General features: G+C 30.9%; 1 protein-coding gene across 1 annotated transcript in view; it reads right to left on the bottom strand.

The window, feature by feature from the left end:
* Window positions 1-20,476, bottom strand: part of LOC105368347 (uncharacterized) — a 148,808-nt gene that overhangs the window by 14,720 nt on the left and 113,612 nt on the right. The window contains exon 5 of the mRNA XM_011507350.1: window positions 5,382-5,622. Coding sequence (XP_011505652.1) covers window positions 5,382-5,622 — 241 coding nt within the window. The remainder of the gene's footprint in view (window positions 1-5,381; window positions 5,623-20,476) is intronic.

The raw sequence follows: 20,476 nt of genomic DNA, 5'->3' as shown, positions 1-20,476 counted from the left end.
GCGTTTTGCAAAAAATTCGACGCTCTCGACAAATATCCGACCTAACGGAGGATGCATTCATTTTCACGCTTGGACATGACGTGAAGTGGGAAGAAAAGAGCGAAAGAGCGGAATGCCTCTTATTTCTTATGTGATGATCTCTCGCAGTTGCCAACTTATTTGAAAGCTGATCCTCGTGGAATATATCAAAAGAGACTCAGTTTCATTCGTTTCTTTTAAGTGAATTGAATTAACGCGAGCGTATATTGAAATTTAAAAAATACTCTTTTTCATCGACCAAAGAAGGCGTCAATTTTTTGCGAACGACAATGAAGTTACTTAATCTCAATAAGTATCTCCGTCGATAGGTTGAGGCGAGAAGCTGTTATAGTTAAGATCATATTTACGATATTTTACATGATTGTATATATATTTTAGTATGAGCTTATATCATTGAGCGATCATTCACTTTATGCGAAATTTAAATTACTTTTAAACCATTGGCTATTTAAAAGTAATTATTAATTGTCCTTCTAAATTCTAATTTATTTCATCTGGAATACAAAATACAAATTACAATAAATAATTTTATTGTATTTGTATAGATAGATAATTTTTTTTTAAGCAATGCAAGACAATATATGTACTATTTTCTAGGAATCAAGAATGGACCAGTTCATCGTAAATATTATTAGTAATTTTTTTTTCTTTAATACATGAGAAATTATTTATGTATCTTTTCTCTAAACTAAATTATGTGCTTTTAATTTTACAATTAATCATTTTATTACTTAAATTTTATGTTGATAAATTATGTTAATTTATGTATGTTTTACCATAATATATTGAACAAAATTAATCAACTTTATTATTATACTATTATATTATATAATGTTAACATAATGAAGCATGGTACTTAAGTAAAAGATTCGTAAATAAATATTTTACAATAATTATTAAAAGATATTTATGCTGATAATCTTAATTAAATAAATAGACTTACAAAAGTACATATTAGAATAGAATATTTAGTATTCAAATAATAAAACTAAAATTATTATATAATGATTATATGCAATTATTACATCAAGCAATATATTTTCAAATTTTCTGTATTATCGGGTAGATGCTATGATATAACAAGTATGCATTATTAACTAGGGATTTACTAGATTTATAAGCTTAGGACGTTTATTAATTATTCACTTTAGAGAGTGAAATTTATTTAAGCTAATAATTATCATCGAGCCCTTTTCTATAAAAAAAATTCTTAAAAAATTTACCGAACAAATTATGCGAGAAGACAGAGTTTGTACCTAACTGTCATTAATTTATCATTCTCACGATGTCTCCTCTTAGTTTATGATTAAGCTGCAAGAGCAATAGTGAATAAACTAAAATAAATGAAATTTTGTATCCTTACACTGTAATCAGACATAATCGAACAACAGAGTCATTCCTGCAGTTAAATATTCCATTAAAATGAATTATTATTGACTTTCGCGCTCTCCCGAGCAAAGGCGCAGAAATTCAACTTGCCATACAAATGCTCGCGCTGAAAGAAGAAAAAAGATGTACAAAAGCAAGAGTGGCGCAATGGGATTGATTTCAATTTGCATGAACAGCCTTCTTATCCCTCGTAGAAGGCGCGAGGACGATAAAAATTTCAATTAATTTTACTGCAAATTGCCCGCTACCAATCCGAGTGTCGAGCTCCGCATGCTGTGCACACAGATGTGGGGGAATCCCCTTCGGGACATCGCGCGCAAGTGACAGGAGTTAACGATAGCGATTTATCGCTGAACCGGTTGGTTCCCCTCTCCTCCCCCCTCCCCCCCAGACCTCTCTCTATTTCGCACGCGCGCTCTCTTCTTTTCTCGTTTCTTTTGACGGAGGAGAATCGCGGTTCGCTTTAATTTTGTTGACCCTCGATGCTGGGGATCGATTATGTGTGTACGAAGAATGAGTGGAGTTAAGGGGACGTTATTGCGAGGGAGAGGGTATCGTCTTTCGAATGAAATAGCAAGACGTGCGTTGATTTTATATGGCTGTGCTCACGAGCTTTATGAGACTGAATGCATCTTGGAAATGAGAAATCAGTCCAAACGACTTGTCTGATCAACTGGTCTGCTTGCTAATGCTCTCTTTTGCGATATTTGTAAATTCATGCTACTCCTTTATTCCTGCTATTTTCCCAGCACTCGCAGGATTTCAACGATTTCATAATAAAATTTTAATTATCTACAAATAACAAGCGCCATGACAAGCAACGAACCAGTTAAGATATCGAGCCGATGACTAGCATTTGCTACATGACTATTCGCCCAATAATTTAAATCATTTTATACGACCTTACCACGTTCCTCTTTATATAAACCAACAGTTTAATTATTCTACTCAAGTCTATTAGTGCTTCGCTTGAAAATAAGAAACACTTACATTGCAGGCTTGAACAAGGTTTTCGAATTATAACAAGGAAAGTATCCGGTACGTTGTACCACAAAGTCCAACTGCTTAAATAAGGGACTCGGGCACCCTTTTGCCGATATACCACGAAATTCATTCAGCAGCTGCTTTGCCTCGGCGCATATTAAAATGAAGCGCATTCAGACGGTCTCCCTGCACTTGACTTGTAAATTTTGACAAAGATAGTCATGGGAATGTAATATGGGACTGCCGTGTGCGAGACCGAACCCTGGCTCCTCCAATATAAATGCATCCGTAGGTCAGAGATGTATCGCTTATAACCCAAGATGGCATCTTTAGCAGGCACGCGCTCTAAAGATATGCCACCATTTTGCATGTCCTTAATAAATCGAGGAGATGAATTAGAGAAGATTTCAATGATTGTCAGCATCTGCGTGCATGCTTTCTTTATGGTGCCTTGATAGAAAAAACGGTTCATTACACATCGATTTTGGAAAACGTCCATACATCAGCTAGGTGCTTCTATATTTTAATCGTATATTTTATCGAATCAATGTAAACAATCCATTGAAAAAAAATGCATCTTGTACGACGATGATTAATCGATAATTTTAAACATTTCAGCTCTGCTCATCTGACTCAATATCGACTAAATCGTTTTAATTATGATTAATTATTATCGATTTAATTTAATCCATGAAAAATGCACGTTTATGGCTTTCTTTCAAAATTATCAACATTTTATGAATTGAATTGAATAATATAGATATCTTCATTTTATTATAACAAGGGCCGCGCATCAAAGCATCAACTGATATAGTCAATGGTGGGGATAAACATAATTAAAAACTGTTATAATTAAAGATACTTGAAAATATCAATGTAATTTGGAAATATATCTGAATAATATCTCTTATTGGTTTTCAAAAATCCTTTATGAAATACTTAAATAAATAATATTTAAGTACTTATTTATTTCGTGTAAAATCACTTTGAAATAATAATAATATATTAAAATAGAATAAGAGGTTAATATAATAATTAAAAGATAGAAGAAATAAATATTATTTCAATATTATGATTAATTACATTATTCATATAATAGGAGATATAATAAGAGTATGGCAAACTCGATAATTTTGGGTTATTAATGTCGTTTTAAGGCAGTCAACGCGTGAAAGCTGTAAAAATATTGGCTTACCGTAATATAAATATAAGCATCTCTAAAACACATACACGCTTATAATGTAAATTCGAGATTTCCAATTTGTATAGAAACAAATTGACGATGATCATGATATTAAACTCTTTCGAGAGTGAGAAATTGGAATCAAGAAAAATGGTACTTGAAGTCGCTTCCCGCTAACCCGTGCATTAAATCCATTCTCACTTCATGTAATCCAGTTTCTTTTTTAAATACAACTCGGTTCTTAATACGCTTCATAATAGGATTATGTTTCGAATCTCATTATAAAGTCGTAACAAAATGAAAAGAAAAACGCGAAGAAAAAAATATACAGAAAAATGTTAATTTTTTTCATTAAAAAATATACATATAATATAATAAAAAAATAATAACTTATCATATTGCATTTAATTTATCTTTTAATTACATAATTTTCTTGAAAATATCTTGTTTTATCGTATCAGACATTATAATGTGCTTTGAAAGTCATTAATATTTTTGCAATAGAAAGTACAAAAGAAATTATGGAATAATATTATATCATTCATGCATGCTAAACTGAAAATGTCTATAAATGCTGAAAGATAATAAATAATGTATACATTAAAATTTAATATTGTCAGTTCGATCTAATTAAAAGCAGTCTTTTATTTACTATTGTAATTTAAATTAATAATTTGTTACCATTTCATTTTCTGATTTATTAGGAAATTTTATGTCACTGTGATATAGAAAAGAAACTCATTTATCCGTCATCGTTACGTTTCGTGATTCTGATTTGAAAATAATTTGATGTTAATATAAATGTTAAAAGTAATATTTACAGTTACATTAATTGATCGAGTAACAATAGTGGATTGTTTTGTATGTATAGCTGCTTTGTTTATAGATTTATAAACAAAGATGATAATTCGAGAAAGCTAATATATATAATAGGAGGAAAGGTTGTCGAAGGGAAAATTGGATTATTTCAAGAGACAATACAGAGTAATTTCAATTAAACTCTTATGTATCGTGATTCAATATTACAAAAAAAAACAAAAGAAAAAAAAATGTTTTCAATTTAAATCAAATTTTGGATAAAAGAAAAATTGATATTTATCCCTTATCATTGAAACTTAATCATTTTAAAAATAATTCACAAGTATTAACGTCCATACATTTTTTAATCTTACATTAAACACACGTTTGAATATTTATGTTAATTGTATGCATTCTTGATTGTATTTTCATCCAATTAATGGTGATTTGTACCGAGACAAAAGTTAATATGCAATTTATCTATATATCAATATTCAGTTTTTATTTTGATTGGAGACTCGATTGAATTTCATTATATTCAAGATAAATATTAATAGAGGTAAAATAATTCGAATTTATAATAATAGTAATTGAAAGGTTAATGTTATTCGATAAATGCATGGATTAGAAAACAACCTCACGTCAAAATTATGATATTGATGGTAAACTGATGTAATGGCATTTTTTCATTGTGACGCTTGCTGTTTTATATTAAAATAATCCTTAAGTAGAATTAAAAGCGAGTAATATTAAGTGTGGCAAAATGAAGTAACTACTTTTTTTATAATTTCAATACTGGTGCTCTATAAGCAGAATGCTTCATTAGAGAAGAATGCCATATTATTTAGAGGAGTGTAGTAAATACTCGTGAATTAACTTTGAAATACTAGCTAAAAGGAGATTAGTTATTTATAAAGTCCAGGAAGGGTGTAACCGTCGCAAAAATCCTTGACTCTTGGAAACCTGTGCGAGTTTGAAAATTGCTTACCGAAGACGATGTAAAGAGCGATGCCGCCGATGCCGAGAAGCGCGAGGACGACGACAAGCAGCAAGACGAGTGACTTGGTGCATGCGGCGCCGCTCAAGGGCCGGCTGAAGTGGAGGGTCCAGCCATGTCGGTGCTTCCGGAGCCGCGCCGGATGGGGCGCGGGCTCGTCCCGGACGCTGCGCCTCAGGTTCGCTCGGTTCTCCGAGCTCGGCGAGTTCGCCGACACCGCCGAATACGCCCTCTGCAAGCAGACGATGGAAGAGTTGTGTTAAAGACGACTCCTTTGCTGCCCTTTATGGGCGAGCGGAACGCGGATTCGTTACGACTTGCTTGGCATGCCCGAAATCCTCTGCCTCATTTACGCTCCTTCCGCAATGAAACTCCGCGGGGGTAACGGAATTATCGGCGCTCGATTGGCGGCGCGGATCCAAGCTCGATCACATGGTCGCGCAGAAGGTCGGTAAGGGGCGAGGTCGGGCAGGGGCCGGGTAGTCTTATTAGGATTTTGATATTTCGAGCGTAAAATAAAAGCGTCGGGGGGATGAGGGGAGGCGAGATCTTATGAGATGTGTGCGGGCCTACGCGGAAGGATCAGCGAGTTGAAGCTAAAAGAGAAATAGACGAGCTTTCATTGTGGGACTTTAATTGACAACATTCATCAATCGTTGGTGTAATCTACGAAAGTAATCTCTCAATGCGCTATAATATCATTCAAAAAGTTATACGGACATTTTATTTTTGTCTATAGATAAGGATTATCGATCGTTATATTTACGACATGAGATAAAGTTTAATGGATTTTTATAGCATTTAGCCTTTGAATATAAATATAATTCAAAGACATGTATTTTTGTAAAAACAAATAATAATGTGAAATACTTAATAGGTGCTTGCAATAGCTTTTAATTTTTAATCATATTCGTTTATAATATTATTTATTACATATTTCAAAAGCACAGTAATGTCAAAACTCTTGTAGTTATGAATACCAAACATAATTCTTAAATAAGACACTTTATTTTATAATTAAAAGAAAAAAAATCTACCTATTATTATAGTAAATGAAATGTTGATAAGAATCAGAAGCAAATACCGTGTCCTTTTAAAGTTTATTGATAGGTTTTTTTCGGTTTTGTTTTGGTTTTGTGTTGCTTTTGTTTTTAATAAATAGGTCTACAATTGAAGATTGTATAAATAAACAATTGTAAGAATAATTCTTGGAAAAGCATTTACTTAAAAAACACGTAAATTCTTATATAAATATATGTTTTATGTAGAACAAAGAGTACTTATACCAGTTATAAAATGTCATTTCCGAAAGCAATTTTAAGCTATATAAGCTATTCAACGTCCTTGTAATGTAATGTTTCCTTCTCATAATTATACTTTTACAAAAAAAAATAATTATAAATAATATATAATATGTTTATTTTATTTAAATTATTTGCAAACATGTTCCGCACACGTCGAATATATTTTATTTAGATCTTATGATTATATTTCGTATTTATTCATATGCTTTGTTGCTTCGACGTTTGCTCGGTGTGTCCAATTAAATTATTTTTATGCATACCAGCACTGTTTGTATAAAAAGACTTAAAATAATCTATAATTAAATTCATCAGTTGATAATATAATGAATAACAAAAAATAAATAAATAAGAATTTATATCTTCACGGCATTAATTATGTATACGATATCCTATATATATAGGTACAAATTAATATATATATATTAATTTGTAATATTATGTTAACGTTTAATACCGCTTGGATATTTAAATGCTTATTATACATGTACTGCTGGCTTAAAATATCTAAAGAAATAAAAACATAATATACCATAACGTCACTTTACCTCTTAATGTCTTTTCTAAATATAATTGTTCTAAAAAGGATGTGAAAATGGAACGAATATGAAGCTTCACACATCAAATTTGTTAATTTTTTAGAATCCATTTCGGTAATAAAATAATTTAAAAATACTACAAAATGAAAGATATGTAGTGAATGTTAAATATTCAGTATGTGTGACGACTATGTATAGTAGTAGCACTTTGACCGTTGCTCGTCTAGCAGACAAATTCAGAGTCATTTTGATGGGACATCTCCTTGAATATACAGAGTAAATAGGTTTAAAATAGGTACAATACATTTGTTTATGTGAATTTATTCTTGATTTACTAGAGTTCAGTTAGGTAAGTTTATAGAATGAAAGATATTTGTTGCTTCTACTACTGATCATTAGAACATAATAGGCAGGGTATAGGCGGCTATTTACAATGAAATATAAATATAGAAGAATTGTTACAAAATAATTTAATCAAATATTACTAGCAATCATAAATTCAACGCACTTTTTCATAAATATAGAATGACTAATTTTTTCATTACCATATGATTTAAAACTAACAGCTGAGTCATTTTTAATGTTCGAGGACCCCTTTTTATATAGAAAAGTTATTATAGTATAGTAATGACTTCTTTAGAATTTTTAATTAGAATGTCGTACTTCTTGTTTTGTATATTACGCGGTACAAATAGTCTTTATAAATCTTTATAAAGTGGAAAGTAAAATTGATAAATACAAATGTTGATATATTTTATAGGAAAATATATAAACAAAAATATTGTTTACATAAATTTTAGTGAACAAGTATACATTTTTATTAAATGTCTTATTTCTTTCATACATTGAAAAAGAAGTTTTCAACTACTAATTAATTTTAATTATTACTTTTTATCGTGCAAATCTGCTCATAGAGCACTTAATAATATGTAATGTCTAATATATTTAAATACATTTATTATCAAATTTTAAATCAAATTTAAATCAAGCATTACTATGCACTTAATTATTTAATTAGCATTCATTGCAGATAACAATGTAATTTATAAATAAGAGAAATAATGTACAATTTTTCACAATAAGATATTTTAAATTAATTCAGTTGTAAAATCGACTATTTATTTATTTCAACTTGAAAATTACCTTTATCTCTTGTCAATTTTTATCTTTTAACTTTCGTCAATTGTTATCTATATATCGTTCTCTAAACGATAAATTTCTGCAACATATTTCGAGAGATCATTTAAGTTTTTAAAGAGTATTTTATTACTATTTTAGTCTGTTTCTAAAGAGAATTCCATTATTTTTTGGCTTACACAACCTATATCATGCGAACAACTTGAAACAATGTCAGAAGCTATACATCTTCATTCAGACAATTGCTACGAACAAAGATAAATTATCAAAATTCGTGTCCGCCTGGTTTTCTTTTCATTTGTTTTCGTATGAAAAGAAAAATCACGTAATACAGGACGCATTCATCGCCGTGCTCATAATAAACGAAATTAGCTGCAATTCCGAGAAGAGCAATAATTTCACGCAAGGGGCAGCAAGAGAAAAAGCAAGAGACGAAGCTCTTTATTAATGACATACGAGATAAGGTATAAATAAGCAAAGTGTGACACAGTGCTAGTCGCGGAAAAAAGAAGAGGAGCAGGAAGTCGAGCGTACACAAGTCGCCGGCCATTTGCCAAAAGAAGCCAGGAGGAGACGCGTGTGCGAAGGTGTCGCGACTCTCATTTAGAATATAATGTATCTATGCGTACATTTCTTTTTCTGCTGTTGCCACGATGGCAATGGAACATTTAACAATGAAAACCGTTAATTCTGACAACAATAAGACATTGCGCGCGCATAATTCTTACTTTCCACCTCGAGTACTTTATCTTACACACATTAAATGAATATTTTTGAGAAAATGACCACGTATTTTTTCTCTAGAATTTCACGAAAAGGCGCATAAGCTACGCATAATGAATTCTGTCGTTTTTGAAATGGAATATAAATCTTTCAGAGCTATTATATGGAGACAGGATATTTCACCGACATAATATAGTTTTTCATAAAATTTATATATCAGGATTTATAATTTTTAATTTATTTTATTTGTATAAAGTTTTGTAAAATTATTTATATAAAGGCCTAAATATGATTATATATAAAATAAAAATCTAAAAGCGAATTGAATTTATGCAAAATTTTAACTTTATACAGTAACGTGTACAATAATTTATTATGCAAATATATTATATGAAATAGCCTGTAATGATTTCAGTTATATAAATCAAAGCAAATCATTAAAAAAAAAAATCTTCAACAAATTTTAATTTATCAGATTGTTAAGTTGACGAAAGGAAATAGTTTACAGATAATATTTTAAGGCGTATTAAAATCAATAATGAAAAATTATTGTAAGGCGTTGCTTCATAAATATAACTATGAGATTGAACTATTGCAAATCCTTTCGTTACATATTACCGGAACTTGTTTAAAACTAGCTTAATATTAATTATTAATTATGATGATCACTCCAATGATATTAATATTAAATTATTTGAATAAAAGATCAGTGTAATTATTTCATATATTTTGGAAATTTAATCAAATTAATTATTTTCATAAAATTTACATTTTAAGTGTTATTTGAATATGACTTATACTAATGATTCGTAAGGATATCGTAATGTCATAAAATTAATATTAATAAAATACTTCTTTTTTTTTTTAATAAAACAACAAAAAGATATTAAATCGTGTAACTGCTTTTCTATAATTCAAAAATTTACAAACTAAAAATTGAAAATAATTATTTTTAAATAAGTAGGTGCATTAAAATTGCTTTCAAGTATTAATTCTTTAATTCACCTACTCATTAGCATATTTCATATCAATGATTTTATATAGCAATATATTAATGAAAATATATTATCAAGTTTGATCAGAGTGTAATATATAATATTTGTAAATATATGCTACAAATTACGTTACAAAATATTCAAGATTACGTCAGTTATCGAGCGATATCCTTATGATGTAATACTAATGTAATAAAGAATAGTTCACATTCTATAAGCACTTTTGACCTATTCTTCTCCACAATTAAGGATTAGCAAAAAAACAGCTTCACAAAACCCCTAGGAATTGATCTACAAGAACAAGAATAGTAAAATAAAAGCAACTCATTCATGCGAACACTCAATATAAAGATCTCTATCTTTACACCCGTAGCGACAATCGTAAATATTCATCTACCGCGTGAATTAAATCTGGATCTATAAATGTCCGTGTAATTACTCACAGCTAAAGAAAGAAGACAAAAAACCCAGTCGAGAAATTCCGCCTATAGCACGGCCGTTACGCAAAAGGCAAACAAAGGATTTCCTCTGTGCCAACGCGTGCGATTTTCGCGCAACGCACACACGCTTACGTATACGCACACGATTTAAGATTGTGCGAAATGACCGTTTTCAACACTCGTTATCGTGCGAACTTTTCCGGGAAGGGATGCTCTATGCTACTTACCTTTGGTCTTATATAAAATCCCTTTCTTGGCTCATAAATTTAATCGGTGCACAAATGATAAATGACTGAGAACGACTTCTCGATCCCTTTCCAATCTCTCACTCCGATATATTTCAGACGTATCCTTCCAAAGATTTTCCCAGATAATCGATATGAATTTGTGAAATAATTCGTTTATATGTCATGAACATTGAATTGGAACATTGAAGAAAAGGAATGGGAATCGGAGATTTTCTGCGAAAGGCACATAGGAAATTTTAAGGGAAGTCGTAAGGGAATAAAATAAGAAAGTTTTAACAATGTAAAAAAGCGTTTTTTTTTTTTGTAACAAGTATTTCTCAATGTATTAGCGTGTAATTAATTTTTTATGCCTTCTCAGTTTGAGATAGTAACTATGTAGTAGCCTTTGATATAATTATTGCTGATAATGAGTATAATAAACAGTAATTTAGATAATACTATTCACAAAGTACATTCATAGATAAAAAGTTATTACTAAACAAATAAATATTTATCAGATTATTAAAAAATTAAATGTTTTTTGTGTTAAAAATCTTTCATATTTATTATAATGAAAAATGTGTTTAAAAACTTTAATAATAAAGTATATTTATGAGTATATGCTATGTAATAAAATACGCATATTTGATTGGATATAAATATTCTTAAATATATTTTTAAAAATTCAATATATCCTGAATTAGTTAGTTAGAACCTTGGATAGTTTTTTCGCAAATATTTCAGAAATATTATATGGTAGAGTAAAATATCCATCTAATAATTATTATAATCTTCTTTTCTTATGTAACGTACTTTGGGTTAAGTGTGATTATTTTTTTACATAACGGAAGGAAGTAAAAGTGTGATTAAAAGATAAGAATTAAGATATTAATCAAATAGACTAGATCGTTTGCATAACCAAGAAATAGAAAGCTTACTAAGTGTAGCAAAATACCTCGCATTTATCCATAAATTAAATTACTCGAACCGAAATTTAAAAATAATTTAAAATATTTAAATGCTTGATAAAAGCAGCTCTCATAGCGTATTATATCAAACAAAATTATTCCATATAAACATAGAATATAGCTCATTCCTTACTACACGAATGCTTTTCTAAATATTATATCATAAATTAAATGTCTTTTCTAATATTTATAGCTGCAATATATTGAGAAATTATAACGTTATATGCAATAAATAAGGTACCATGTCAAAGGAAACCTTCGCATAAACGCGATGCCAACATTTTCCTTTTATTTTTTTGGAACGTGGGTATACTTCAAATGGTTGGGAAACTGTTATTATGTGCGTGTCCTTCGCATTTACCGATAAAAGAAAAGATGAAGGAACGATCGTTGTCAATCGTTGTTGATTAAGGAATTGATGTCGATCTATTGAATGGTGGTACACGGCGGACGCGTAGCCTCTTTTTGCCTCATACTCAATGTGTGCGTAACTGATTTCCCAGGCATTACTAAGGCACTTTTTAATGTCTTGGGCAATTCTGTGGTGTTACTTTGATACAATTATTTAGGCCCCTTGAGCAACATCGGTTCGCCTGAAGCATTGCCCTGCTAAAATTATTGATTTTTAAAAATTAGTTTACAAATACTGCCGGTTTTTGGTTTTACCTGCAATTTACAGACATGCCTTCATAAATTATGGATTGAAATTTTATGTAACTATAACTCTCGGTTATAAATGAAAAATCGAATTGAAATTACTTTGAATAAGAATCTTCATTGAGTATTCACTCCACTTTCCAATATGTTGTATGGCCAATGCAAAATCTTTAACATTAGCCTCAATAGGTAACTAACTACATTCCTAAAATAATAGTATGTTTGCGTTATTTGTGCAACGTCACTAATAATAGCATTGGAATTTTTCATTCATCTTATTATCAAATTATATTTTCTAATAATTTTACTTAATGAGACTTCAGAAAATGTGTAAGATCAAAGATTCTTAGTATTTTGTCTAATAGAGTACGATATCATTTTTATACGGACGATATAATTGAATATGTGTTTCGTGAATTGTACATTCGTTGCAGAATAATTCCTATTTTAAATATAATCTTTAAATTTTATTTTTAAACTGTAAAATTTTATTACACGTTTCATCGATTTTCTGATTTCTTAGGAAACGATACATCATACGATAATTAATACAGCTTGTGCAAGTATCTTCCAATTATAAAGATTTATGAAAGAACGAGATATCAATCGATTATTAATAGACAGTAAAATTAACCAACCATTTATGAATTAAATGACTCCTTGTTAATGCTGTACTTGAATGAGAATAAAATATTTTTTTACGATACTGCTTATAAAATAGTCTACGTAATTGAAGAAACGAGTAAAATGTTATCGAATAGAATAATATAAATATATGCTTATAGCGTGTTAGCGAAATAATGTATCCTTTTGTTTGTTAAAAAAAGAGCTCGGTACATATATTGTCCTCAATATCCTCAATCAATTATTTCGTTTGTTGTTAATCAGTGTATCACTGAGCTATTTAAACAACTTTTCGCTTATTAAAAACAAATCAAACAATAAAGAAAACAGAAAAAAAATACTGGGGCTCATCTTAAGTGCGTGACCACGTTAAACGCATCCTGAAAACGAAGGGAGTCCAGAGCGCCTGTCTCGTTGGCGCAGAAGCCCGAGGATCCCAATCGTTCGCGCCCTTCCGAACTTCCTTGGCGAGGGTCGCGGAGCGACAAAAAACGTCCGCTGAGAGGGTCGACACGCCCCCCTTGTTTTCCGTGTGGCCCTGGTATCTCTACCGTCCTATCGGGGAAGTCGTCCCGCTCCTCAGCGGCGGAAGGCAATTAAAGCGGGGATACGTAGTATAACCTGCATGCACGCTCGTTTTTTCCCTCCCCGAGACTGAGGAAAGCTTCCTCTTTAGTCCGCCTTTTTCTATGTGCGAACATTCCCGATCGTTCTTTTATCCATTCCCAAAGTAAGTCGACCGCTGCCGCCACGTAATTGCGGTTTTCTCGAGGTCATTAGTTGGGCGCACGAGCTTGTCTTTAGGTGCCGAGGCGAGTGATTATAATTAAGATTGGTCCTGGATTTTAATGATTTATAGAATCGGCCAGCGAATTATCGATTAATACGATGCCTTCAATCAGCCTCTCGCCTTGAGTATCGTTAAAAAATTTTATTAACGATGATGCAGTCACGGCGACACTCGAATCCAATGCGAACGGAACGCCCAGCAAATTAAATATTTTGCCCGATAATGGCTGACGATCAATGTCATTTAGTCTTCTTGCAAGCCACTACGCGAAACGTATCGATCAAGTAAAAAAATTTATCCCGCTTGTATCTTTATGAATGTTCAAACTGTGCAGTATAAATTACACATCGACAGATTTATTTATCTTTTTCTTTATTACATTTATTTGTTTATTCCTTCTTTTTTTATTATTATTATTCTTATTACTATAATGGTATTTAGAATTCGTGAATGGCATGGTACCAAATGAGCATATAAATGTCAAATTAAAAACACGTAAGAAAGAAATATCAGTTACCGACAGCGAGTTAATTTTTATACTTTCTAAGAATTTGTTAAATATAAATTGTCAATCGTATGGTATTTATGGGCAGAAAGTCAAACATTTGGACTTTTTATTTGCGTTAACAATTACAGCATCTACAGAAGCTACTATTATATATGTGTTTTCATTATAATGTAATTTAAATGTTTTAAAATAAAATTTAATCGCAAGAAAAATAGAAATCAACCCTTTCTACCACATATATCCGGTAATAGGGGACATTACTCGATAACAAGGGTCCGGACATAGTTAGGACATAGTATCATCTTTGCAAATATTCATTGTATTCGTTATCTGATTGTCAAAGCCTGTATTTTGTTTCAATTAGTTATTATATCTTTGTTTATAACTTTATTTAAGCTATTCTTTAAACTTCTTATTAACGTAAAAAGTAATTAATGACGAACTCATTGTAATAAATATTGAAAATATTTATATTACAAAGATCTTGAAGGAACTTCTCATCGATAATTTATTCTTAAATGTTCGATACACATGAATAATTTATCATTTAACATTCTAAATAAATCGAAACTATCTTAAATACAGATGCAAATAAATTTTATAAAATCATACATCTATGTAATTTGAATTGTTATCAAATTATTAACATATGTTTGATTTTGCTGAAGGAAAATTTGATTTTTAAATTACGCTCTGTATTATTATAAATAATCTCTGTATTATAATAAATAATCTATTTACCGAGAAACCGAGTTAATAAAAAGTCGATACTTTGTATTGAAACTTCGGTATCTAGGTAAACGATAAAAAAAGCCAAAAATGAATAAAATAATGCATAACTAATACACAATCAGGCCCTGTTTTTGGTAACTTTGGATAGGGGGGAGCTGTGGGTGGTGGAGAGGGGTAGACGGGGTAGTGAGGTCTCGTAGGTCCTAGCATTTACATCGAAGCTCATCGTGCGAATTAACGATCTTATGCGTGTGTGAATGCATCGGGTAATATATAAGTTTTTATTGGGTCGTCCTCTCTCCCCATGTCGTTACCTCGTAATTAACTGGTTGCGCTGCAAAGATGATGAAAGAAAGGGGATAAAGGAGCGAAAGGGAGAAAATGCGTGCTGGTATGTGAACAAATAAATTTTGAAATTATCCCTTAACTAGTCTGGGTCAATCAGATTCACATAATCACGTAAACCATTATTTACACTTTGAAATAAAATACAGATCATAATTGCTTAAATAGTAAAGTTAATCACGGGTCACATAATTACCAATAGCTAGACAATTTTTTACTTATTACACTCGATTAAAAAAAAACCTTAACTCTTTTATTACAAAATATAAATAATATTTTTTTACAACGATTTTTAACGATACTCTTTTACCACGCTGTCGAGAGGTTGGATTATTTCCCAATTGAAAGAGCATCGAATCGAGTTCCCTTACATACGTGTAATCGGAGCGATATATGATGTTGCGAATATCAGCACCGGACAATAAAGATATTGAATTATCCATCAGAGTTATTTATGACAGAGTACAATCAAGAGTTAATTGTAGATAGCTTAATAATATCAGATGGTAATTGACGCGGCGAGTCGGCAACACTTGCCCAATGGAAGACCCTTCAAGCTGAGAAATTTAAGCCGAGAGGCGATTTACGAGTAAGCCAGCGGATAAAAATCGACGCAAAATGGAAAACACTAATACCCCCTGTCCTCGCTTAAGTACTCATCGAAGCGGCGCGTTGGTCGGTTGTTCGCCCCCCCCCCCGCCGCCCGCCGCCAGCCACCCACTCACGACGCGACCGCCTGCAATTTACAAAAAGGGCGAGCGAGAGGGTCTCCACTTTCCTTAAAATAAGATCTCGGTGTCAGTCGCGTCGGCCGTAGCCGCAGCTGTGCCCGGGCTCGGGCTGAAATTTCAAACGAGCCACTCGATCAGTCCTCCGTCGCGCCTCCCTTTGATCTGCCCTTAAAGACGTTCTAAAATCGACGCGGAAGCAGGGACGAAGAAACTGCTCGAAATATAGCACGTCGAGGTGGCTCGCGTGTGGGCGAGGAGCGTCAGCTGCGGGTTTGTCGAGGTATGCTCGTCGCGAGCTTTAAGCTGCGCCACGGATCCGTTCGTGACTTTCGGGGAGCTCGTGTCTGTTGCTCCGGCTGCCATACGAGGAAGCATTACCGCCGGTGCTTTCAGTTTCGTTGAGGTAATTTCGTCTAGGAGCGATGCTGGATAATCCTTCCCGGTATTGCATCGCTCTTGACGACGATGGTGGGAGATGGTGAGGCGCTGTTGGCCTAGTGGTGGTGGCGATGGTCGTAGTGCTCGTGCTCGTGGTGATCGTGGCGAAGGTGGAGGAATGAAGTCATTAGGAAAAAGACGTTGCGCCTTTGGACACGATGCTTTTGGCTGAAGGCTGGGCTTTTACGTTCGTTAGCTGTGCCTTCGGTTAAGTTAACGAGACGCTTTTATCTTTGCTCTAATACGGTAGCGGACATTTTATTGCAAGAATATTGCTTTTTAATATTTTGAGAAATTTTGTAATATATATTGTTAATTATGGCCGATAGGTTCATTTAGTGGTTCGTTCATTCGGAAATTATTTTAACAATAAGTCAATCTTTGAAATACAATGTAAATAATAATGGATAATTTTATATTCCCTTTAATAAATAGTTAATGTAATAATTCATTGAAAGTTCATTTATCCAGCAATCACTGTAAGATTGATAAGTTATTTGAGAAATTTCATAATGATAAATAAGTAGACTAGTAAAATAAGGAATTTATGCAAATCCATTTAGACGAATATATTATAGATTTAATTACTACCTTAACTACTTGACTAATAGAGTACAAAATTTTAACTTAATGTAACAGTGATAGAAAATTTGTTATAAACGTTAACTTCAATATTTTATGGAAATGTGAATTATTTCTAATATCATTTACACTCCTGCTCACATCAATATGATTACCAATCATCAAGACAAATAATAATTTTAGTTTTATCAAATAGAAATTGAGTTTAGTATAAATATGAATTATTTATAAAAATATTAAATATATGTATTACTTTATTTTAAAATGTGTATGTAATTAATTATAAATTTTAACCACTATCGTCTCGACAAATTTTTCATAATTTCGATTATTTTCGATGACATTATTCATTTACAGAAAAAATAATCGTAGCAAAACAATATATTACACATTTAATTTTACATTCAATTTTAGTTTTTATATTTATCAATTGTCTTGTGGAATTTTGAACTTTGAATTTTGTATTTAATAAAAAAATAATATGATATATATTATATATATATGTATATATATATATATATATATATATATATATATATATATATATATATATATAAAGTATCGTACAAGATGCTTGAGATGTAAATGCTAATTTCTTGAAGCAAAGAAAAAAAAATAATCTTGAAAATATTCTCCCTATAAATAAATCTCCCTATATATAAAATTACATAATTAATAAATTTATAATTTGGATTGTTTAATAGATTTTCTCACTACTAAGAATAAATCTATTTTTGTATCCTTACTCCGATACGTTATCAATTTATGTCCTACTACTTCTATTAATTTCTGTAATTATTATTAAAAATCTCGTTTAAATATACATTTTATAAATATTAAAAAATATTTTACATTAATTCAATATATATTTCATAAATATCTATTTTAATCTTGTTAACATTAATTTCGTCCTAATGTAACTTCCTCCAAATTTCTAAAGAATATTCGAACACAAGTATATAAAAATCGTCAAAATATGTAATAGTCATCGATTTACAGTGACGATAATGTAAATTATGTAGTTTCTTCACGGAATCATTGCACAGAAACTCAATGCAATTTTAATACGATAAAGATTTAAAATGTCATGTACTAATAGTTATTTCAGTCCTGAACGATCGTCAGATTGTTTGTGTTTCCGAAAACGATGCAAGCGCAAAACAATGGTTAACACGTGGGCACTGTTCACTAAATTTTATTTGTATTATTATTATTATGTCTCTATAATCCATTTTCCCACGTCACGAGTCGATGCCCTCGTCGCAGTGTAAATAATAATGAAAAAATTCCGAGATAAAGATAACGAGAGAAAAAGAGAAAGAGACGAAGAATGGAAGGAAGAAAATTTTTCTCGCGATGTTATCTTCGTCGCGCGCGCGCTCTTGTCTTTGCGCAAGCGCGGAGGTACGCTCAAATTTAAAAGTTTAAAAGCCGTTGTGTAAGTAACCGCTGCCGGGAACTTATTACTGCAAGTGCCAGCAGCGCATAATGGGATAGTTAATGCGACGCGTGTCCATTATGCCCATGAGCGTGCTCCCGTTTCCCAATCTATCCGATAAAAAAACAAAAGAGAGGGAGAGAGAGAGAGAGAGAGAGAGAGAGAGAGAATGTATCAAGTAGATGCTACCTATATGGTGCTTTTAGTAGATTGTGATCCAGGTAATCGATTGCAACGTAAAACTAGTAGAATGTGTTATAATAAGTGTCTTACAATATTTCTTATCGGTTTTTCTTATTAAAACTTAGTAAGTTTCAAATGAGCAAAAGTTATGCTCATAATATATTGTTTATAATTAATGATAATAAAAATCGATTACCTTTAATCTATCGGATTTCAAAGTGATGGGTGATAAATGTGTTCTGGAGGCCAAACATTACTCGATGTAGTTTTCTAATAGAATATTTCGTGAATACCTCGGTTAATATTATATGAATATTACAAATTAATGTAATTATTTCAAACAAATGTGAATGAATTTTTTTACTTTCCAACAATTGCTTTACATAATAACATAATTTTATTGTTCGATGACATATTTTTTTATTATTAAAATTTTTCTATAATAATAAATGTTTAAATATTAAATTTATATGAATAACTAACCGATAAACATAGAAAATAAATCTACTTTTTTTTTAAAAGTTAACTAATAAAGATAAAATTGTATATGGTCATTTTGAAAAATAAAATTATAAATAATAGTATATTGGAGTAATGTATAGCTGGCCAATTTTGTACGTGAAAAAAAAAACAAAATCAACATTATGTAAAAAATAAATATGTACAATTAGCTAAATAAATTTTATTAAATTAATTTTGTAATTATATTTTGACAAGCTTATAACTTTCTTATAAAATTATTTTCGCATTATTGTTGTAATAAGATTTATTCTCGTGATTAGTATAACATTATTATTATACAATTATAAGACTAAAGCATTAAAAATAATCAATAATTAAAGAGACTGTAGTTTTTTTTTTAGAATGTAACCTCAGACGGTGCTTCATGTGTTTTTAAGAAAGTGAACGTACTTCGACTATGTAGGACAAATCTGTGTTGCTTATCTTGTATATTTTAAGATTTTTGCAATTGCTTGATGAGGATGTGGTTAAATTGTATACAATTACATAAAAATAATGTACCTTTTTGATGGTGTAATACTTGCCGGAGACTAAAATTAAATTGTTGAAAAGAGACAAACCCTTTTTTAATGAAGTTGCATCATATATTTGTAAGCTTGTTCTATAAATTATTTGTAGATCATATCTATTACATAAGTGTATGATAGATTTAAATGAAATACTTGATTTATTTCATCATATTATATATATTAATATTTAATAAATATCAAAATAATAATTAAATGTGACCATGTCGGTTAAAATAAATTTTTTTAATTTATACCTTTTAAAGTATTTTTTTACACATAATATTAAAAGTTTTTATATTTAGAGAAGCTTATTTTTTATATTCATATTTATTTTTTATATTTATATTATATTAAAAATAATTAAATAATTGCTGAAAAATAAATTTACTTTTATACGTATGATTGATAGGACGCAAGCAAGTGGGTATTATTAATCGAACTTAATGAAAAATCTAAGAACGAAACGTGGGCAGCTGGCAATACTTGCTAGTGCAAATCGTTCAGGACTTACACAGCGAATCAAGCATTAACCACTAAGTTTTGCAAGTTGAAAGAAAATAAACACCTAATTTAAATCTAGAAAATGTTCTCTTCTACCGTAGTACAAGTCATAAGGTGGCTCGTGAGGTACATTTATACATTATTCATGCAGTCGCGATAATGTGCAAAAGCAAATGCGATCATGCACCTCTTCTCT

This window comes from Ceratosolen solmsi, unplaced genomic scaffold (assembly GCF_000503995.2).
Source record: "Ceratosolen solmsi marchali unplaced genomic scaffold, CerSol_1.0 scaffold6, whole genome shotgun sequence".
In the NCBI taxonomy this organism is placed as follows: Eukaryota; Metazoa; Arthropoda; class Insecta; order Hymenoptera; family Agaonidae; genus Ceratosolen; species Ceratosolen solmsi.
The sequence above is the reverse complement of the archived record's forward strand: the minus strand, read 5'-3'. Positions and strand labels throughout refer to the sequence as shown.